We start from the raw sequence: 23,265 nt of genomic DNA, 5'->3' as shown, positions 1-23,265 counted from the left end.
TTTCATGGCTGAAGGTGTGTTTTTCCATTTTGCTGGTCTTAAATAATTGGCAGAGGAAAAGAAAGAAATTTAGTTAAATATGATACTGCCCCAAATGAATTTTCCTAGGAAGCAAATCTGCAGATAAATATTGGTTAGCTTCTACATTTTGAATTTTTGTGTATTTGCAATGAGAACTGCATAAGCACATTACATATTTCAGCAGCTTGCCCAGGCTGAAGCAGTACTCTATTGTTGGAGATGGTGTTATTGGAACAAGCTGTTAAACTGAGACCTCCTTATCTTCATGTTCCTGATTTAATGGCAATATTCAAAGAGCAGAGGGATTTCAATGTCTTCAACATTTGTCTCTCAACACCACCAACAACCTTGATTAGTTACTTATTAGCAGTTTGTGGGACATTGCTGTGGGCAAATTGGCTGCCACATTTCATATTACAATGTCAATACTACAGGACATCCTGAGGTCATGAAAGATGAAGAAAGGCAGGTCTTTTTAAAACCATTAAGTGGTTTCAGACATCAAGTTTTCCACAATGTAGTTTTCCCTTGCTCTCGGCTACGTCCTCAGTAGGAAACATCAATGCCTGCATCTCAAGCAGGGCAGAATCAAGTTAGAGGCAACTCCAGACACTTCAGTACATAATCTCAGCTTGACAGTCCAGTGCAGGACTGAGGAAGTGTTGCACTTTTGGTTGAGATGTTAGGTGTGCCATCTCGGGTGGATTTATAAAAATCTCTGTACTATTCAAAAAGGAAGGGAGTTCTTCTGGTGAGCTGGTCAACAATTATGCCTCAACCAACAAAATTGTTTAATTAGTTGTGTGCTTTTCTTGATGAGGTTTAAGGTACTGACCACATTTTATTTAGTTCCAACAAATTCATACATGTTAGGAACATATACAGAATACATGAACCATTCACACTGAAGTCCTAATTTTCATGACTGCAGCCATAGTGCTGACTTTGTTACAACAGTTATGCATGTTTAAGTAAATTTAAAGCAAAATTGTATTTCATCATACATTAAATTGTTACATGCTGAATAAGGTTATACACATGGTATATTAAGATGTGATTAACAAGGTAGCTTTTCTGATTAATCCCAATTAAAAAAAACACGGTCATTTGCATCAGCTTTAGTCTTGCTTTCTGTGCACAGCAGGAGGGTATAAAGCATTTGAGCTTATTCCACTCTCTCAAACAATATTAACAGCTCATAGTACATTGTATGTGGGAAGAGATCGACAGCCATGGCTTTAACTGGACGGAAAGGAGATCCCTTCACTCGGTGAGATGGGGCACGACAGAGGCTGTAGCAAAAGGTGGAGGAAAATAAGTCATTTATATAGTGCAGTTTTCTACAAAAACTATTCACATTAGAATGCTGCTGATTCAATTAGTCTGTAAAGTGTGCGGGTGAAGACCCCAACCATCCAGGAGATGGTAAAGAATCCTTATTTAGGGGGAAAAAAGTTAATTTTAAACTAAAGACATAACTCACATTTTAGCTGAACATTGGTAGAAGGAACAAAGATAAAGATAAAACAAAATTAGCAATTAATTTGTATTAACCTAATTCTTTTTACTGCAGCATCTCAAAATTGCTACTACTGATATTCAAAGTGCCAGTGCAGATCAACTTTGTTTAAATAACCTTTCATTCATATACTTTTACCACAATAAGCTTGTGGCACCACAACCTTCAGGAAATAAAATATACTAGTTAGGACATCTGGTGTTCTGTTAACTGAAATTTTCACATGCCAGCACTAATTTTATTGGAGCCTGGAATTTCAAATCCAAATGGTATCCATTCAATTTTCTAATTGTATTACTTTTCAATATATATTTCCCCATTCATTGCACACTTCACCTGCTGTGAAATATACTCAATTCTCTAATCAAGGTTCTTGATCATCCAGCTTTGCAAAAGTTCTGAATCCAGTGTTTGAGCCATGGGTTCATGTTAGTTTCTGCAGGTTGCATGTTCCCAGTGTGTTGGTCACACTTCAAAGGCCAAATTGCAAAAGTGGCTTCAACGCACCCATCTTCAAAACTACATTTCATAACCATTTCGCACAGAATGACTGTGCTCTGAACCCTGTCAAAAGATGGTACTTTGCGGCAGCAGATTGGACAATAGTACATTTAAGACTACTCTAAGGACCCACCCTTCATGATTGGAAAGTCAAATGCATGACAGAAATGTGAGGTGACGCCTTGTCTCACACCATTAGGGGCACTGCATACCAATACACAAGATGATCACAGATGAAAACTGGAGTGGTGCAGCTCTAACTGTAACTTACAGGTTCCATGGTGTTGTGTCTTTTATATACACCAGAGAAAAAACAAATTGGTATAAGAGTTCCTCAACTTAGTTTTTATATTGAGTGCGCTAAAATAATAAGTGCATAACTTACTCCACAAAATTGTTCATAGCTGCTCGGGCATTGCAAGCAACATAAATTAGACTTTTCAGGTGCTCTGCTCTCCTTATTGCTAATACAACTCTGGAATCTGAATGTCAAAAAAGCATATTGTTAATAGAATATAGAATCCTCAATTATCAAGAGAAAAAACAAAGGAAATGTCTCTAATTTTGGACCGGCAACATTCAATAATGCAGTGCTCAGTATCAAAATGGTTCTTACGCAGTCCTGCCCTGGGTGGGTCCACAATAGCAACCAGGTTTTGCGATGTTAAAGAGTTAATTACAGTGGGAAAGAGATCTTCAGCTTTCCCACACAAGAATTCCACATTAGATAGACCTGAATGGAAGCAAGAATTAAACTGTTACAAAGAAATGTAAACAGTGATTTAGATAAATATGCTTTCTGCCAGATTTGAATAGGAAAATTGAACTTGTGTAAATTGCCCAACATTAATACACTGATGAAGCAAATAGAGAACGTTTTTAAAATTTGATTTGATTCAAGTCAGATCAGGAAGCACTGAGTTTCAGTACTTAGCACAATCCAAACCTTGAACAACAATTGCTAGTAAATATTCCCTGGGAGACGTTCTGCAGGTTTAGCCTGTTTATCTGTGAGAAGCGACAAAAAAACAGAGCTTAGGGCTGAGGGAGGGAAACATACAAGATTGATCCCTTTCCCATATCCTTCATGAGCAGGTTGGTCAAGATGTGTCTTTGACAGCACCAGGGGCAGGGCCAAGAGATGGCCCACTCTGCTCTTATGACTAAGGAAGACACTATAGCAGTGAGGGATTAACATGGTGGTCTCAGGGTGAGGGTTCTGAAAGAGGGGAAACCTGAACTTGACATGGTTAAGAGATTAACAAGTAAATTTACTACAGATAGTACAGTAAGTACTAACCATTTAACTCTGCATTCACCTTAGCATCTTCTATAGCTTCCTGGCACATTTCAATTCCAATAACTTTCTTCACTCTCTGAGCAACAAGATAAAAAAAAGTTAATACTATTTATCAAAATATCTAATCCCAATATCAGCATTCCTTGTATTACTCTACTGCTTCAACAAATGTAAGAGTTAATAGTTGATCTCCAGGGAAGTCAGAAGAATCCAGAGCCTAGTTTTTGCTGTAATGTAAACCTTTTGCGGCCTCAGCTCAGGTGCCCCCTTGTTGGTCCTACTAGGTCCAGAGGGTTAATTAGGGCCTCTGATTTGTGGTGGCGGTGTGACTTTCATCACCAAATCCCATCTTGGTCTGCCTCCTCGCTCGTCTGGCACTTTCTTCTCCTTTCAGCATCTCATCTTGTTCCACCCTTCTCACCTCTCATCTAAAATCCTCGTTCTCTACCACCCATCCAAGATTCAAAAATTTTCTCACTAAGATATCTTCACTGCTTTCCTCCTTCAGCCTCTGCACCAAGTAGTCTCATCCTCGGTGATTTCAACCTCCATCTCAATTCATTATGCTCTCTTCTCATTTTATTGCCCTCTTATCCTCCCTTAATTTCCATGTAAACATCAACACATTCACAGCCAGCTCCTTGATCCTGCCATCTCACATGGCCTTGCTACTCCCATTGTATCAATATGGATAAGGTCATCCTCTTTCTTGTATCGTTCTCCACCCACACCCTCCTCCCAACCCTCAAATTCCCCCTCTCAGTTCCTTCTTACTTCCTTCTCAGTTCACCCCTAGGAAAAAACTCTCTCCCAATTCATTTACAACCGTGCTTTCAAAATCCCAACTGTCTAGGCTTTGGCCCTCCGTTCACCACAACATTTCTGCAGCTACCAATCTGTTCAACCTCACCCACACCTGCAACTTTGAAACACTAATCCCCATTAAAACCATTAGTCTCTCTCACCCTGGCCATTCCCCCTGTATGGCCCTCATCTCCGCTCCCTTAAGTCCAAGGGTTGCAGACTTGAACAGATATAGCAGACAACTGGTTTAGCCATTCACTGCCAGATCTGGCTGGACCACATAAAACACTAATGGGTTCTCCTCTAATCTGCCAAAACTGCTCATTAATCCAGGACCATAGAATGCAAAGATCATCCCCAGCTTCTTTTCACTACTGCAAAGATTCTTCTTAAACCTCTCTCCTCCACCCTCACCTCCAACAAGTACAAGAAGCTCAAGGGCTTCTCTGTCATTAAGACTGAGAACATTGCTCCACCATTGGCAGCTGTTTCTTCAGCTGCCAACTCCCTAAGCTCTGAAATTCCCTCTCTAAACTGCTCTGCCTCTCCTTCCTCCTTCAAGATGTTCATTAAGACCTAATTCTTTGATGAAGCCTTTGGTCATCTGCCCCAATATCTCCTTGTGCAGTTCGGTGCTAAATTTTGTTTTATAATACTCCTGTGAAGTGCCTTGAGATGTTTTATTAAGTTAAAGACGCTATATAAGAATAGTTGCTGTTTAAAGGAAGTTTGCAAATTCTCAGACTCTGCCATGACACTGACCATAGGGAAGACAACACATGGAGAGGTCAAATACTTTATACGTGGATAGAGAGCAGATGAGATCCCCTTCCAGCCTGACTTAAGTGGTGCAAACACAAAAGTCATCCACCAATTTCCCTTCCAGTGCTGTTTTAAGCAAGTGAAGATCAAAGATAAGACAGCAAAGATTGCTTTAGGTGACTTTGGCAGGATAAAAAAGTCTTTCAATCTACTTTTGGGTGCATAAAGCTCTTCTTTCTTGATACTGACTATTTACAGAGGAGAGCAGCAACTTGAGTAGAGATACCAACTGCCTTGAGGATGAAAGCAACATGGACATTAGTGTAATTTCAGTGAATCACTGCAAGGTAATAAAGTCCCAATCATTAACCTCCTGCATTTTCACTTTTTTTGAAATAGAGGTTCATGACAGAGTCTCCTATTCAAACTAATTTTCCCCCAGAGCCTTAAATCTGTGGAATTACTAAGTCTTCCCTTACCCCACCACCTTCTCAAGGGCAATTAGGGATGGGCAATAAATGCTGGCATAGCCAGTGATGCCCACATCCCATGAATTAATTAAAAAAAATTCCACAGCATTTCAAAACCCAAGCTTCATATCAACCTGCACTTCCCCAAATGATGTTGCCTTCTGTCTTCTCAGTATTGGTGATGCCTTATGCTATTGGCCCTTGGTCCTGCAAGGTTTCTCAGAACAAAACCTTTCACTTACCTTTGCGAGGGAAAGCCCAATAGTTCCAGTGCCGCAGCAAACATCCATCACAATACTGTCTTGGTTAAGATTGGCCCAGTCTCCAACTGCTGAATAAAGCACCTCTGCAGCCTGAGTATTCACCTAGATACAAAAATGTTTACATCCTTGTAATAATATTTGACTAGCCAAGACCCACAAAACATTTGCAGTCATATTAGTATCTTTATTGCAATAGTACTTCTTCACATTTCTACTTATTCTGTCACCAAAGACTTTACAAAAACAAAACTTCTTACTGTGGAAAAAGCTACATAAAGCTGTCCACGTGTAACAACAGGCCTAATATAAATAAATAAATACAAATTTTGTCAAGAGTCTGGCCTTTTGACTTGTTGATAGTCATAGAAAATGAAAGTCAAATCGGGAACTGTTCTCTCCTGAGTCGAAAAGGCAGGTTTACATCTGATGGCTCAATATTATTCAAGGAGTAAACACTCTTGTTTTCTTGAATAATGCCTGTTATAATTTCAGCATCTATCATCAAAGAAAACAGCTTCCTAACTATAAATCTTGTTCCATGACAAAGTCCTTGTTTAGGATTCAAGTTTCGTAGAAACATAATAACTGCTCTTTCCTCGAGTCTAGGTTTGTGTGGTGGCATGCCCATTGGAGTCAGACCAGGTTGTCCAAACTTTTCGGGTAGAGGGCCGCAATACAAATTTTGCTCGGCCCAGGAGACCAGTGAGCAAAATTCGCAAGATAAAGGCATTAAAAATTTATCTTACTAATAAAAACAACAAAAAATGTGCATTTTTGTGAAGAAGCTTTAAATGAGAAGACTAATTGACTGACTTACTTTCTCATCACTATATTGAAAACTGATTTAGTGACATACCTGGCATTGTTTTTGCTTGCATAAGTAGTCAATCTCTGCCCGCACATTTGATTTAGCGATGCAGAGTATTCTGAGAGTGAGAATCTCCCTCTCTCGTCCTCTCCGTGTTCCCCCCTGTATGTTCTTCCCCCCCACCTCTCTGTGTCGTCCTCGCTCTGTGTTCCCCATCCTCCCTGCTTCTCCCCCCTCTCTTTTTCTCCCCTGCATCTGTCTGTCTCTCTCCTTCTCACTGTGTTACCCCCTCCCTCCCCTTCTCAGTTCCCGCCCTCCCCTTCTGTGTTTCTCCCCCCCCCCTCTCTTTCTCTCTCCCATCTCTCTGTTTCTCCCCCCATCTCTCTCCCTCTGTTTCTCCCCTCCCATCTCTCCCCCCCCTTCTCTCTCTCTCTCCGCTCCCCCCTTCTCTCTCTCTCTCCGCTCCCCCCTTCTCTCTCTCTCTCTCCGCTCCCCCCTTCTCTCTCTCTCTCTCCGCTCCCCCCTTCTCTCTCTCTCTCTCCGCTCCCCCCTTCTCTCTCTCTCTCTCCGCTCCCCCCCTTCTCTCTCTCTCTCTCCGCTCCCCCCTTCTCTCTCTCTCTCTCCGCTCCCCCCTTCTCTCTCTCTCTCTCCGCTCCCCCCTTCTCTCTCTCTCTCTCCGCTCCCCCCTTCTCTCTCTCTCTCTCCGCTCCCCCCTTCTCTCTCTCTCCGCTCCCCCCTTCTCTCTCTCTCTCTCTCCGCTCCCCCCTTCTCTCTCTCTCTCCGCTCCCCCCTTCTCTCTCTCTCTCCGCTCCCCCCTTCTCTCTCTCTCTCTCTCCGCTCCCCCCTTCTCTCTCTCTCTCTCCGCTCCCCCCTTCTCTCTCTCTCTCTCCGCTCCCCCCTTCTCTCTCTCTCTCTCTCCGCTCCCCCCTTCTCTCTCTCTCTCTCCGCTCCCCCCTTCTCTCTCTCTCTCTCCGCTCCCCCCTTCTCTCTCTCTCTCTCCGCTCCCCCCTTCTCTCTCTCTCTCTCCGCTCCCCCCTTCTCTCTCTCTCTCTCCGCTCCCCCCTTCTCTCTCTCTCTCTCCGCTCCCCCCTTCTCTCTCTCTCTCTCCGCTCCCCCCTTCTCTCTCTCTCTCTCCGCTCCCCCCTTCTCTCTCTCTCTCTCCGCTCCCCCCTTCTCTCTCTCTCTCTCCGCTCCCCCCTTCTCTCTCTCTCTCTCCGCTCCCCCCTTCTCTCTCTCTCTCTCCGCTCCCCCCTTCTCTCTCTCTCTCTCCGCTCCCCCCTTCTCTCTCTCTCTCTCCGCTCCCCCCTTCTCTCTCTCTCTCTCCGCTCCCCCCTTCTCTCTCTCTCTCCGCTCCCCCCTTCTCTCTCTCTCTCCGCTCCCCCTTCTCTCTCTCTCTCCGCTCCCCCCTTCTCTCTCTCTCTCCGCTCCCCCCTTCTCTCTCTCTCTCCGCTCCCCCCCTTCTCTCTCTCTCTCCGCTCCCCCCTTCTCTCTCTCTCTCCGCTCCCCCCTTCTCTCTCTCTCTCCGCTCCTCCCCTTCTCTCTCTCTCTCTGCTCCTCCCCTTCTCTCTCTCTCTCTCCGCTCCTCCCCTTCTCTCTCTCTCTCTCCGCTCCTCCCCTTCTCTCTCTCTCTCTCCGCTCCTCCCCTTCTCTCTCTCCCCGCTCCTCCCCTCCCCCACTCCCTGTGTTTCTCCGCTCCCCCCTTCTCTCTCTCCCCGTTTCTCCCCTCCCCCCCATCCTCTGTGTTTCTCCGCTCCCCCCTTCTCTCTCTCCCCGTTTCTCCCCTCCCCCCCATCCTCTGTGTTTCTCCCCTCCCCCACCCATCTCTCAGTTTCTCCCCTCCCCCACCCATCTCTCAGTTTCTCCATCCCCCCCCCCATCTCTCAGTTTCTCCACCCCCTCCCCCCACATCTCTCTCTCTGTTTCTCCCCTCCCCTCTCCCCTTCTCTCTGCTCCCCCCCCCCCCCCCCCCCCCACCGACAGTTGCACTGAGCGGGAGCGCTGTGCTCAGCAGCTTTGTGATTGGTCAGTATGTTTTTAAAAATCACGCTGAGTTTCACAGATGACAGCTGCTGAAGTAGGAACACGCTTCCCAACATCAGACAGACTCAGGGATTTCCGGCGGGCTTTTTAAAAAAGTCGGAAAACCCAGAATCTGTCCTATGTTGGGAAGCGTGTTCCTACTTCAGCAGCTGTCATCTGTGAAACTGACAGCGGATGTTTTTAAAAAGGCTGCTGTGCAAGGCGACAAAGGGAAATTTCCCATCTCCATCATGGAGTCCCTGCGAGGATGAGGAACGGCCACAGGCCGGATGGAAACCTTCGGCCGGCTGGATCCTGGTCCATGGAACGTATGTTGGACAACACTGGTATAGACTGTTATCATCATCTTTATCTATAGAGTCAAAGCTGATGTGTTCTTTTAATTCACCTGACACAGCTTTTCTAAGACTTTTTCATTCAAATCTAGTGAATCTTCATTCTTTGCACAAAAATAGCTTTTGAATAATAAGTTGTGTCAAATAATTGCCCCTGCCATTTTGCCACACTTAAACAATTCCATCACCTCACTCACCCTTCCCATACAATCCTGCTCTTGCTGTCCCCATCCCTCACGGAAACAATCTTTCCAGCCAGGGTAACTTTGCTGTTGGGCTCCCCTTACCTTCCACAGTTTAAGTTCTCTGCCAACCCCCTACCGCCACCACCAACCGTCCTCCGCATGCCCCATGTGCCTCCATGCACCAGGCTTCGCCCATCAGATCAACCCACCAACAGACAAGCCCCTTAAACTGACCAATCAAAACAGTCCAGACGGACAAAAACTATTAGAATAGATTGATTAGGTTATGAAGATCCCAGCACAAAACACCCCTTTTTTTGTCCCTGTATATAATTGAACCAGGACATACTTCCTTCAATCAAGAGATCAACCTGGTTCCAGGCCACAAAAAAAAGCTACTTCTCAGTAAGACAAAAGCATCCAATTAATGATTTTCTTTCTCCTGATATGGGAAAATGTCTGGATCCCAATAAACACCTTTGGAGAGGCACTAGCCATCTTTGCTATGCAACATCGCCAACACTGGGAGGAGGGCATGCAGGTGAAAGGGAAAACAAATACATTCTACCACTCTATGCTGGAAAGGTTCACTGCAGAATCCAAGTTTAAAATATTTTGAGAGACCAGGCAGTGTGGTGGGTTAGCGCACTGTCCTTTTCCCCACCACCACATCCCCCCCCTCCCCACCACAGCCTGGTTTTAAATCCAGCCCAGATGTAGTTTGTTCTCTTTTCAGACTGTAAAGACACTATCTGGTTAATGTTTAGATAGTATAAACCCTCTTCCCAATGACCGCAGCACAAAAGTAGTTCATAATTTGATAGTAATTATCAAGTTTACTGAGCAGTCACAAGTGGGAGATGATACCCTTCTACAGCTAGGGTTTAAACACCTTGCTGCAGCAGAGCAGAGCTGTCCGTTTGGCTGTGCTATTCCCAAATGGGAATGCTTGATGCACTCACTAAGAACCTGCAATGGAATGTGCCCCATTTGGCAGCACTATATCCACAAATGAAAGTTCACTTCTCAAAGATTGAAAAAAAAAATCAATTTCACCTGGAAAAATGCATGAGGAGAAATCCTGAACTTAAGTCCAAGCAGCTCTTCATATATGTACTTCTCCCCAGTCACGTGGTCCAAAGGCAAGTCTTCCAAGTTGGGAGATTTTCTGGAAGTGTTCAAAACTAAACCATTAGATTCTAAACTGATACTTTTCCTCCAAAACTTTAGCTGCAACTTAAAAAAAGTTATATCAATTAGAGACTTTGACAACTGTCTGAAAAAGTATAACAACTTGCATTTTTACAGCACTTAACACATCCCCAGGATGTCCCTTTAAAACCTATAAATGTAATCCAGTGGGCAATTTGCAACAAGGTTCCACAAACAGCGAATACTGAATAAGTGGATAATTGCTTTCTGATGATTTTGGTCAGGACACTGCCAGAACTCTATTCCCTGCAGGAGATTACAGAAATGGGGAGGGGCCAGGCCATGGAGGATTTTGAAAACAAGGATGAGAATTTTTAAATCAAGGTGTTGCTTAACTTGCAGTCACTGTAGGTCAATGAGTACAGGGGCCACGGGTCCACAGCACCTGATGCCAGCAGGGACACGGGCAGCAGAGTTTTGGATCATCCAAGGTTTAGAGGGTAGAACATGGGAGGCCGGCCAGGTGCGTGTTGGAATAGTCAAGTGTAATGGTAACAATGGCACAGATAAGGGTTTCAACAGATTAGTTGAGGCAGGGGCAGAATTGGGTGATGTTACAGAGGTGGACATCGGCAGTCTGAGTGATGGAGCGGATGTGATTGGAAGCTCATCTCAGGGTCAAATATGACACCAAGGTTGCAAACAGTCTGGTTCAACTACAGGCAGCTGCTAGGGGGAGGGATGGGCAACATGGACCTGGGCTCATGCACACATCAGAGATGGATTGCAAGGTGAAGTTAGGACTGTTTTCCTTGGAGAAGGCCGAGAGGTGATTTGATAGAGGTATTCAAAATAGCCTGGACAGATTAGATAGAGAGAAACTGTTCCCACTCGTGAAAGGAGCAAGAACGAGAAGGCACAGATTTAAAAGCATTTGGTAAGAAGCAAAAGTGACATGAGGAAAAACTTTTTCATGCAGCGAGTGGTTAAGGTCCGGAATGCGCTGCCTAAGAACGTGGTGGAGGCAGGTTCAATTGAAGCATTCAGAAGGGAATTAGACAGTTATATGAAAAGGACGAATGTGCAGGGTTATGAGGAGAAGGCAGGGGAATGGAACTGAGGGAATTGCTCTTTCAGAGGTCCATTGCGGACACGATGGGCCGAATGGCATCCTTCTGCACTGTAACGATTCAGTGATGAAACAATTTAGGAAATTAAGCTGGATACAAAAACAACACTGAGCTAGACCAGATGGCGAATTTTCATGTTGTGGATGTGAGTGTATGCAAAATCCCCTACAAAATATTGACACATGCTTAAGGACCCCTGTCCTAACTTGTGAATGATAACATCACTTGTCCAAAAAAAAAAATACTATTGCAAAAAACATTTATTGGTACACAACAATAAACATGCTAGTAAGGAAAAAAATATAACAAACTGATGAGGCCGAATGATATCGGGGCTCCCATTGCAGACTTTATAGGTCCGAGGAACGTCAGTTTGAAAACCTGTGATTCAGAAGAACAACTTTCCATGCTTTTTGCTTTTGCACTTTGTTTAACCTGCTTGAGAGGGGGAGCCAGAGAGAAGACACTTTTCAATATCTGCTTGCTTTTATACTGGAGAGCTGTATTTCACAACTTAGTGGATTTTTTTTTGAATTCCAAAAACTATCGCTATATATTGCATAACGATATGCTTCATTTTAAGGACTGTCTATCATGGTCATCCTTTGGCACAGTTACACTGCAGGTATTGAGAGGGAAGCTAGTAGCTGCTCAGTGATATGAAACCAGAATTGCTGAGTACTTTATCTGTTCTCTGGTGAAAATGTGAAGCTCAGTGCAAGTATTTACCTACCCATAGGCAGACCTCCTTTCACAGGCATCTGAATATTGTTTTTTTTTTTAAATGGTAGAGTCAGATGTCCCATCAATTAACACTGCAAAGTTTAACAATTTTTACAAGTTCCCAGGCAATCCATCAAAATTGGTGCTAAACACAATTCACCAAATCTGGATCATTCTTTACCTCTGGCCTTCTTCTGCAAAGTAAAGTGAGGTGACTCCACAATCCTTCCCATCACCTTCTGTGAAATATTTGGCTAATTCACCTTGCAGTTCTTCTAGTTCTGGTTTGGTTAGTTTCTATAAATAGTGGGGAGGGGAATTAAAAGACACAGAAATTCATCAAGTAATGGAGGGAAAAATAGCAGCGCAACTACAAAAGACAAAACAAAAACCGAGCTCTAAAATTAAAAGCAATGTGTAATAGTTATACAGCAGACACACAGCCCCATGACAGAAATCTCTGAACAGTGGCTTTGTTGAGATTCAGAGGTGCAGATGAAAGACATGATGCCTTTCTACTGGGTAAGAATTATGTCCTCCTCCCTCTCTCTAATGGTCAGCTCAGAACAGCAGAATCTGGGTCCAGGTTATGAATGGGGAAGAATAGAGGAAGATGGAGAAGGAGGAAATAAAAAAGGAATTCATATCTTCAAAGGTGGTTGGAAATGTATTTGAATGTGCAATAAACTCTAAGGGTTCAGATGATGATGTAAACCTCATACTTCTTCTCCCATAGCTGCTGTTATCTAAACACATGCATTAATGTTTTGTAACAGACTCCCAGTATTACTTCAAAACTATATTCCCTCTTTTAAAAAAAACTACAGTCTTAATGGGGGTCAAAAAGTCAACAGTACGATGCAAAAGCCAAAATGATTGGTTCGATCGACCTTGACAGCTGATGGCCTCTCCTCCACTCAGATTCAACTAGATATATGTAATGTAATTACACTTTAGTTCATATTGATAAGGACTGTCAAGTAACATTCACATTATCAGCCAATAATAGATTTGCTTCACGAAAACACATGTTTCATGGGACTCAAGGCATCAGAGGTGGCAGAAAGTATAGCCTTGAACAATTCTCTATCCTTTGTTCCTGTATTTTATGATTTAGAACTGCTAGTCAATGCCAGCCCCAAAGCAGAGGTTTTTGTGGAATCTCTTTGATATGAAGTTACTTTACTCAGTGACGTAATGAAAGGGACAGAGGGCTGTGGACAGCATTCGCAATTCAAAATGTCACTGCAGCAGAAATTCAGGCTGCTGAAGACATTCCACACAAATGTTTGTTCCTAGGTTACCTCCAACAAGCAGATACGAGACATAAAAACACAGGAACAAAAGAAAGACAACCAAACTGGCAAGTGTACAAAAAGTTTTGCCACCTTTACATAAAACTTCAGACGAATTCTACATTTGGTAGATTAACTGTTCTTCACCCATTTTCTCTTGACTGGTACTAAAGAACAAAATTACCAAATATCAATCAAACTTCAAAAACTTAATTACTGCCAACAGTACCTGAGGGTTGAAGTAAATTATAGCCATGATCTGCTTGGCTCTAGTGATGCGTACAGTCAACTGCTTCCAGTGACCTTCATATGTTTCTGGGCTATACACAGAATAAGGAGATGACCTGCGAACCAAAACACATGATCAGAAACATGATAAACTGTTAAATAAAATGAGGGCTGGGGAAAAGGGGGGCCTTTCCATAGTTTCATCGGTGGCTTGAATATGAATTATTTCAGCACGATCCAATTTGCTGCTACTCTCCTTTCCATGACACCTTTTAACCAAATTAGCGAACAGGCTACAGCCAGGCTGTTCTGGAGTGACTCTTCTGGAGTGAATTTCCTCTATTGCTATTCTGATTTAATGTTGTATCACCAGACAATTGCCCAAAACAATGCTGCTGTTTTGTTTATAGCTGCGACAATGGCAACCACGTATCAACAACGACCACTCAAGCGTTTCAAAAGAAATCTCTCTGTGTCCGTGTGTTTTAGACTACAAAGTAGCTTGCAACAAAAAATGCCCTGATTACTGTGTAGAATTCTGCAGGGCATTGTGACAAAAATACAAGAATATTAGATTCTGGCAGAGGTAGGCATAGACAAACAGCACAAGTCTAAATCCCACCCTAGACTGCTGTTTGCATGGGCGTATTTCACAAGATCACTGAAAATAAACCAAGGCACCTAGTCTAAGACGAATACCTTCCTTCAAACCAATCCAAAGTGGTAAAGAGCAGAATTGGTAGAGAGGTAGGAGTTGGATTACACTGTTTTCCAGGTGAATGGGAGGCACCATTTCCAGGGCAGGCAGGGGGAAACAACAGCAGAAAAGGGATATGAAAAAAAGCGAATAACCCACAACTTAACAGGAAAAAGTAACAAGGTAATCCACTGAAATAGTAAGCGGATTTAATAACCTTATGTAATTTTGAAATGCCTTGACAACTTCCTTTGCTTTGGCTGGAATATGTACAGTATCAAATGGCTCTACAACTGCACACGATCCTCCCTTGTATTTACCCAAGCGACATCCTATAGTTTTATCTTCTCCATTTGCTCCAACGCCAATTAGAAATTCGCACTTGTTACGGTATTCAGTCTGAAACAGAAAATCGCAACGCTGGAAATAAACTGGCACGATTGAAGCCATAATTAATAAATACCAAATCTGCACTGTTGTAGCCACTACATTTCATGCCACTCAATGGATTCAGGCAGCATCTGTTTGGATTTTTCAAAGTTAGTTAACAATTCAAAGATGCTAAAGAATGTCTGTGTGTTTGCATGTGCACATGTATGCACATGCTTGTGTCAACAATGAGGTAGTTAGCCAAAATGGCTACTAACTAATTATCTGCAAACTTTGCAAGACCAGAAACACTCTATTAGCTAAAGACTGGGCTGTTTATTTCCATTTAGCATATAGGCTTTCAATATTCATGCTTCCCCAAAGGCCCTGGAACTATTTCCACTAACAAGACTCCATTTGACTCAACTACTGATTGGAGGTTTTGCAGCTCAATGTGCCATTTCCATCCTTCTAACTAAATTTACCAGATGGGATCTATCAGCATCTGGAAGAGTCGATCAATGTTCAGAATCAGAAAACCTGAGCATCAGCTTTTCTGCGCAATTACAATAATGTATCTGAACTTCAGCTGTCCTCCAACCCAACCTGAATCACTATTATTCACTCAAATCATAGGGGAAAGAGCCTGGCTACAAGAAACTGAGACCTGAGATGAATTCACATTGTCATGCGACTTACTGGATGTAAACGTACCTGCAGTGGTGACGGCTTCACTCCCTCTAAAGGGCAACAGCTGCCACCAAATATCTTTTTCTGTTGAAACACCCATGGCACAAAGGCTCGATTATGCGTTGCTATTTCTCTAATATTTAAAAAAAAACACATGGGAACAATTAGATTCCACTAAACTAAGTTGGTCCAATAAAAACCCAATCAACTGATCGATTTCAATGCTGTTTGTGGAGCATCTTGGTGCAGATTTGCTGCAACAATTGACTGTTTAATCAGTGCAGTTCAAATTTACAGCGTGAAGCACTGAGATGCAATAAGGTCTAATACAGACACAGATCTCTATTTTGGGGCACAGTAATTTTTGTATTTGAATTTGATTTTCCTTCTTCACTCCCCTTCCCAAATTTTGCTTACGAGCTTCAATACCTCATCGGTCAGGAAGGCCAACCCAGACTAGACTTCGCAGTGTTCACAGACCAATGCTACTCAGCAATACATTTATTTCAGATTCTGCCTCATGCTGCTCTGGCCCAACATTCATGGAAATATGTACAATGAGGTTGGCCAGATCCACCAAGGGCTCATGGACTCAGCATCTCACAGCACAGTGACACAGCAGAACACATGTGTTCATTTAAGTGAGGGAAGCTTTTTTAAAAATTCAGTTCAGAAAAGAGACCACCTCAAAAAAATGTCCCCTAAACACCCTCAGTTACTTTTTCCAGTCATATTGTCATTTCTCCATAGTTTTGCAGCCTAGACGGTGACACCTGCCTGCTCTCCAGCCACCATCAATACTTTGCCCAGCTGCCAGTGGGCCACTAGTAAAGACATCCCACCTGATTTGTCCTCTTTCTTGTGCTGCGCAGCTTAAAGAACTAAGCATTAGACTGAAAGCAAATGATGAATCATATTTACACAGCGCTTTAATGCAGTATGCCTTGACAGATGCACAAGGAAATATGGAACCCAGGCCAAAGCAGGGATGTGGATGGATGACCACGAGTTTGGTCAAAGAGGTGGGTTTAAATAAGGCTCTTAAAGAAGGAGAGGAAGGTCAAGAGATGGAAATCAGTGGAGGGGGTGCAGAGAATTCCAGAGTAGGGAGCCTAGGCAGCTATAGGTATTTCTGCTAATGGCTGGAAATGCTGAATAAGCCAGAGTGTTCTGGGAGGATGGGGTGCTACAGAAATGTAGCTCATGCTAATGGGAATGGCAAGACTACAGTACATCATCAATCAATATCATTAGGATTGTACTGGTGAGCTGTGGGCGCCAGTCGCAAAATCAACCAGGTAGAGTGCCATCCAAGGGCTCAACTAAGTTTTGGGAAAGGGGGGGGGGGAGTTGCAGTGGTCAGCACAACAATCAAGTTTCCACTAAAATTGTTTACAGCTCATTATTTAATCAAATTGATATTCGTTTGTAATTTGTTTTAAGCTCCTAACATTGAGGGATACTAGTGCTGGAGAATGGAACACACTCCTATTATGGACACTCAGTGGCAGCACTTCCATATCAAGTATAGGGTTATTCAATTCAAAGGAATGCTTCCTCTACTCAGTTCTAACAATGCACATGAACAGTCAAAATAGTGTTCAGAATTAAACTGTACTTATTCCACACTTAACCATCCTGGCCAACTGAGTGGGAATGCCATTATGGACTGCTGTGTAATGTGGACCCCAACCAGGAACTGGCCTGAGAAATTATCCAAACTCAATTCACTTCGAATCCCTACAGCCTGCAGAGACTTCCATTTCAGCACTCTGGGTTAGTGTTGGGTTTCTGACCAACAGACAGCTGCATTAAAAAAGGCCAAGTGGTGCGTGTGGCATGCACGTTATTATAAAAGACATGCCTTCACATTAGCTGCTTCACTATCAAACCCAGAATCCCAAGCCTAGCATACATACGTGGTCAATAATGTCAACACTTGCAAGACATTCTGCTCTTTCTTTTTCAGCTGTTCTTCATATGGAATATTCCACAGGGGTGTCACAACATCAGCAATTTGTTCACTTAAAGCTCTGTCCAAACCTTCCCCTGGAACAGCGCGTTTCTGTTCGTGATTATCATTCTCCGTGCCTTCCTGCTTTCGTTTCTTGGCAATAGGATCAGCTTTTGGTTTTGCTAATCGAACACGCAAATTCCTATTTTTCCAAACTTGCCCCTGAAGGACCTCCATGGCACGGTCTCGTTCTTGCTCTTCTTTAAAAGTCACAAATGCAAAAGGCCGTTTTCCAAAGAGTTTAATTTTATGAGGAACCAGGCTATTTCTGCTGAGGAATTTTCTTAAATCACTGAAACTTACAAATTTTGGGAGGTTCTGTATTTCAATCTTGTAGATCTCAGATGTAAAAAGATCACATTTGATATATCGATACACGTCAGCCTCAGTCCCTTCCATCTGAGTTTCATCTGAGATACTGGAATCTTGATTTTCCTCCGGCATGGTTAATTTAGTTGTTTCACTGGTTTCCTTTTGAACCTCTCCAGGAGGAATGCTGGTTCCTTCTTCCGCCATTGTTTCTCCAAGATTCTAAAATACATATATCATCATTACTATTCTGCAAACCCTTTCTGCTGACAGACACAAAACTAGCATTCAGTGCTCCCAGATCAGGCATTCTACTGCCAAATAATCCCTCAATTTCAAATTCAGAACAATACTTTAATGTATCAACATGAATCATTGATTTTTCATTCCCTGTCAGAGCAATGTTGATCATTGTCAAATTATGAATTTTTATTCTTGCATTGGCCTATGCCATTAGAACCAAGCCTGAATGGTTAAATGCTTTATTACTCTGCCCCCTCCCCATAGAAGACCCTTACAGCCATTGGCCAGCAAATTTTCATCACCTCTATCCAAAATGGATTCAATGTGAATAATGAAAGGATGCAGAGCATCATCCAGTCCCCTCTATTAAACTGAACACAGACAGAAAAGATATTCAAGAGCAGTCCAATGCAGTTTGACTTTAGATCGAGTGTCAACAAGTCATGAGTTCAGGATCTGAGCACATAAATCAAGGCTGATACTTTGATCTAGTACTGAAGTAATGCTGCATTGTCAAAGGTGCTGTCTTTTAAATAAGATATTAAACCAAGGCCCCATTTCCTCCCTCAGGTGAACATGAAAGATAAAGCAGCATTACTTGAACAGCAGGGAAGTTCTTATATGTCCAGGCTAACATTTATCCTTCAAACACCAATTCTACTATTCAAGAAAAGAGGGAGAGAGAAAACAGGGAACTAAAGGCCAACTAGCCTGACATCAGCAGTCAGAAAGATTTGAGAATTTATTAGGAAAATGTTAACAGAGCACTTAGAAAATCATAAATCTGTGTTGACACTGCCCAATCTTATGATAGGGAAATCATTTGAGGTTTTTTTTGAGGCTGTAACTAGCAGGTGTAAGATTTTAGCGGTATATGCCACCTTCTAAGGCAAGAACAGGCTTGGCAGCAAAGCTTTGTTGTGAATTGACTTTATTGAGACAAAGCTAGGACAAGTTTATTAAGTTTTAAGATAAAATATGGTCACATCCTCAGGCAGTGAATAACCGTCTAATGCAGATTATACTACACGTTTCAGGAACTGGACGGTAGAGCGCATGACTAGTTTCTCTTACAGCTTTTGGTCTTCAAGCTTTTTCTCTCTCTCTCGTCTTGTTTGTTTGAAGATTCTCTCAGCTGTACAGAGACAAAGTCAAGGCATTTTTATCTACCCCTCCCTTTCCCCAATCGTCTTCAGCCTCGTGCTAAAGCATGCTTTCCTTAACCAACCAAGGATTATTTTGTGGCTGTTGCTAACATTTCTGATTTATGGAGGTAATGCCCTTCGTATTGACTACTGTATCTCCATGCTTTTGCATTCCATGGTTCCTTATCGCATTGGGAGACAAATCTACATTTGGTTCTTTCAGAAGCTGCTCTCACTGACTGCCTTCAAAGTCTAGCCCTCTTTGCTGTCAGTAAGCTTTTTAAAATTTGATATAAAATCCTAGAATCCCTCTACCTTGACATCTTGTCTATACTGTGCCCTATTTTCTAAGTTTTCCCAATTTACCATACTACAAAGAAGAGTTCTATTAAAGTTTAATGTTACTTCATGATAATAAGTTAGTTGTTATTTTATAATAGTTAGATTTTAATCATTAGTATTCTGGTTAGTAACCTAACAATCTGATACAGGATAGAAAAGGGGAAAACCAGTGGATGTAGCATATTTGGATTTTCAAAAAGTATGTGGTAAGATTTATTTCGGGGTAGTGTGATTATGTTATTGAACTAGCAATCCAGAGACCTGGACCAATAATCAGGATACACAAGTTCAAATTCCATGCCTGCAGCTGGAGAATTTAAAGTAATTTAATTAGGGCGGCACAGTGGCGAGCACCGCAGTCTCACAGCTCCAGCGACACGGGTTCGGTTCTGGGTACTGCCTGTGCGGACTTTGCAAGTTCTCCCTGTGACCACGTGGGTTTCCTCCGGGTGCTCCGGTTTCCTCCCACATGCCAAAGACTTGCGGGTTGATAGGTAAATTGGCCATTGTAAAAAAAAAACATTGCCCCTAGTGTAGGTAGGTGGTAGGAGAATTGTGGGAATGTGAGAGGGAAAATGGGATTAATGTAGGATTAGTATAAATGGGTGGCTGATGGTTGGCGCGGACTCGGTGGGCCGAAGGGCCTGTTTCGGTGCTGTATCTCTCTTTGACTCTAAATAAATCTGGAATAAAAAGCTAGTATCAGTAATGGTAACCATGAAACTATTGGATTCTCAAAAAAGCCATCTGGTTCATGAATGCTTTAGAGAAGGAAATCCGCCATCCTTACCCAGTCTGGCCTGTATGTGAATGCAAACCCACAGCAATGTGGTTGAAACTTAGCTGCCCTCAAATGGCCTAGCAAGCCACTCAGTTGTATTCAAGGCAGTGGCTCACCATCACCTTCTCAAGGGCAATTAGGAACGGGCAATAAAAGTTGGCCTTGCCAGCAACGTTCACATCCCATGAAATAATAAAGGGTCACACAAAAGGTTATTGCACAAAATTGGGACTCATTTAATTGCTGGTAATGCATTAGCACAGATTCAGGATTGGTTAATGTACAGAAAACAGATTAGGAATTAACGGGTCATTTTTGGGTTAGCAGGCTACAACTGATGAGGTACTGCAAAGATCAGTGATCAGCTAGTTACAATCTACTTGGGGACCAGGTGTATTCAAGTTTGCTGTCGATACAAAGTTAGGTGGGAAAGTAAGCAGTGAGGAGGTTGCAAAGGAATATAGAGAGTTTAAAATCAGTGGGCAAGAATGTGGCAAATGAAACATAATGTGGGCAAGTGTGATGTTATCCACTTTGGTAAGAAAATAGACAAGCACAATATTTTTTTTAATGGAGAGAGACTGAGAAATGTTGGTATTCAGAGGAATCTGTGTATCTTTGTATATGAATCATAGAAGGTCAGCATGCAGGTACAGCAAGCAATTAGGAAAACAAATGATATGTCATCCTTTATTACAAGGGATTGGAGTAAGAAATCTTACAGAAATTATATAGGGCCTTGGTCAGAACACACCTGGAGTACGGTGTACAGTCTTGGTCTCCTTACATAAGGAAGGATAACTTGCCTTAAAGGAAGTGCAACTGAAGTTCACTGGACTGATTGCTGGGATAAGGGGAATCATCCGATGAGGGGACACCAAGTAAACTATATCTATATTCCCTAGAGGTTAGGAGAATGAGAGGTGATCTCAGTGAAACATAAAATTCTTAAGGGGCATGACAGGGTAGATGCTGGGAGGATGTTTCCCTTGGGTGGGAGCCTAAAACTAGGAGGTCACAGTCTCAGAATAAGGTTTTGCCATTTAGGAGTAAAATGAGAAATTTCTTCAAAGTATGTGAATATTTTGAATTTCTTACCTCAGAGCTCTGGATACTCGGACATTAAGAATATTCAAGACAGAGAATGATAGATTTTTGGATACTAAGAGAAATCAAGATTATATGGTATAGTGCAAGAAGGTGGAGTTGAGGTAGATCATCAGCCATGATCTTGTTAAATGGTGAAACAGGCTCGAAGGGCCAAATGCAGAGAGCCCTCATTATTCTTTATTAAATTTAGATAAACTAAAGGTAAATAGTGTTTAATTAACATGACTGAGTTTTTTGATGAGGTAACAGAGGGTTGATGAGGGCAATGCAGATGATGTGGTGTACAAAGACTTTTAAAAGGCATTTGACAAAGTGCCAATAATTAGCTTGTCAACAAAGTTGAGGCCCATGAAATAAAAGAGACAGTGGTGACATAGATACAAAGGAGACTTGAGTGACAGGAAAGGCAGAGACTATTGGCAAACAGTTGTTTTTTCAGACTGCAGGAAGCTATACAGTGGAGTTTCCCAGGGGTCAGTAATAGGACCACTGCTTTTCTTGATATATATTAATGACTTAGATGTACAGGGCACAATTTAAAAATTTGCAAATGACAAAATGTGTATGTATAGTGAACTGTGAGGAAGATAGCGATAGACTTCAAGAGGACAGACAAGTGGAATAGATGAACATTGGCAGATGAAATTTAATGCAGGGAAATGATACATTTTGGTAGGTAGAACAGGGAGAGGCAATATAAACTGAAAAACACATTTCTAAAAGGGGTGCAGGAACAGAGACAGGGTGAATATGTGTATAAATCGTTTAAGGTGGCAGGGCAGGTTGAGAAAGTGGTTAAAAAGGCATATGCGATCCTGGGCTTTATAAATCCAAGCGCAAAATAAAAAAAAGTTATGATGAATCTTTATGAAACACTGGTTCAGCTTCAACTAGAGTATGTGTCCAATTCTGGGCACCACACTTGAAAGATGTGAAGACATTAGAGCGGATGTAGAAACTATTTCCAAGAACGGTTCAGAGGATGAGGGACTTCAGTTATGAGGATAGATTGAAGAAGCTGGAGTTCTCCTAAAAGAAGGTTGAGGGGAGATTTAAGTCATTCAAAATCAAGGAGGGTTTGGACAGAGTAGATAAAGGAGAAACTGTTCCGTTTGGCAGAGGGATAGATAACCAGAGGACACAGATTTAAGGCGATTGGCAAAATAAAAGGTGACAAGAATATTTCTTTAATGCAGCAAATGGTTCGGATCTGGAACATACACCCTGTTAGGGTGGTGGAGGCAGATTCAAATGGGAATTGGATAAGTGCCTGAAGATTTTTTTTAAAATTGCTGGGCTATATGAAAAGGAGGGGAAGTGGGACGAGCTGAATTACTCTTGTAGAGAGCCGGTGTGGAATCAACGAGGTCAAATGGCCTCCTTCTGTGTTATAATCATTTGATTCTTTTGCCTGGAATCTGGTTTTGAATAATTACAAGTGCCCTACACAGAAAAGTCATCCAAAAATATTTGTACATTCAATGTGAAACCATGTTTTCAAAACAAGTTCAAGGCATTTTAAAAGCCAAAGAAGCAACAATAATGAAGAGTGCAAATTATTAAAGCAGCAATTCCAACAGCAAAGAACTCGTTAAGGACAGGAAAACACTGGCATTTGCGTTTTAGAACTAGTAAGAAAATAAAAATACGCATCTCGCTCAGAAAAATTAACTGCTAAACAGCCCAAGATTATATTATGAGGGAATTTGTCTCCTAATACTCTGAACACTGATGCAAAGGGGAAAAACACCCTGACATTCACTGTACAATTGAGAAGGCATAACTATACAATTGAAACATACACAAAGTACCCTAACCTGTTTATTTATTTATTCGATTATTTTACTCACTTCAACTAATTGACTCTCTAACAGTTCAGCAGACCACACTTGCAGGGCGCCGCCATTTTGTAAAGGCCAATGTGGGCCACGCCGCACAGCATTGTGGGAATAACCCTCCCGGGAATGAGATAAAACATAAAAATATTTAAATCCCTTAATAATCTCCGACAATTAAAGACTAGTTTGTT

At 42.2% G+C, this 23,265-nt stretch overlaps 1 protein-coding gene across 1 annotated transcript; it reads right to left on the bottom strand.

Annotated features, from left to right (window-relative positions):
* Positions 1 to 842: 842 nt before the first annotated feature.
* trmt2a (tRNA methyltransferase 2 homolog A) lies at positions 843 to 23,156 on the bottom strand. The gene is made up of 12 exons (XM_068054655.1): positions 23,087 to 23,156; positions 17,212 to 17,837; positions 15,317 to 15,425; positions 14,451 to 14,632; positions 13,538 to 13,652; positions 12,195 to 12,310; positions 10,065 to 10,176; positions 5,620 to 5,742; positions 3,342 to 3,417; positions 2,658 to 2,774; positions 2,427 to 2,523; positions 843 to 1,313 (listed from the first exon to the last, which is right to left on the bottom strand). The coding sequence occupies exons 2-12, from the start codon at positions 17,820 to 17,822 to the stop codon at positions 1,187 to 1,189; spliced, it is 1,785 nt and encodes a 594-aa protein (XP_067910756.1). The 5' UTR covers positions 17,823 to 17,837; positions 23,087 to 23,156; the 3' UTR covers positions 843 to 1,186.
* Between the last annotated feature and the right edge of the window lie 109 nt (positions 23,157 to 23,265).

This window comes from Heterodontus francisci, chromosome 23 (genome assembly GCF_036365525.1).
Source record: "Heterodontus francisci isolate sHetFra1 chromosome 23, sHetFra1.hap1, whole genome shotgun sequence".
Lineage (NCBI taxonomy): Eukaryota > Metazoa > Chordata > Chondrichthyes > Heterodontiformes > Heterodontidae > Heterodontus > Heterodontus francisci.
The sequence above is the reverse complement of the archived record's forward strand: the minus strand, read 5'-3'. Positions and strand labels throughout refer to the sequence as shown.

What these genes read in the sequence shown, in the direction of transcription:
- trmt2a (XM_068054655.1), bottom strand. Translation starts at nt 17,822, where the DNA reads ATGGCGGAAGAAGGAACCAGCATTCCTCCTGGAGAGGTTCAAAAGGAA. An exon ending in GTGTTGACATTATTGACCAC is followed by an intron (nt 15,426 to 17,211) that starts GTATGTATGCTA and finishes TTTAAATATTAG; the next exon opens with AGAAATAGCAACGCATAATC. An exon ending in GCATTTCAAAATTACATAAG is followed by an intron (nt 13,653 to 14,450) that starts GTTATTAAATCC and finishes TTTGGTTCGCAG; the next exon opens with GTCATCTCCTTATTCTGTGT.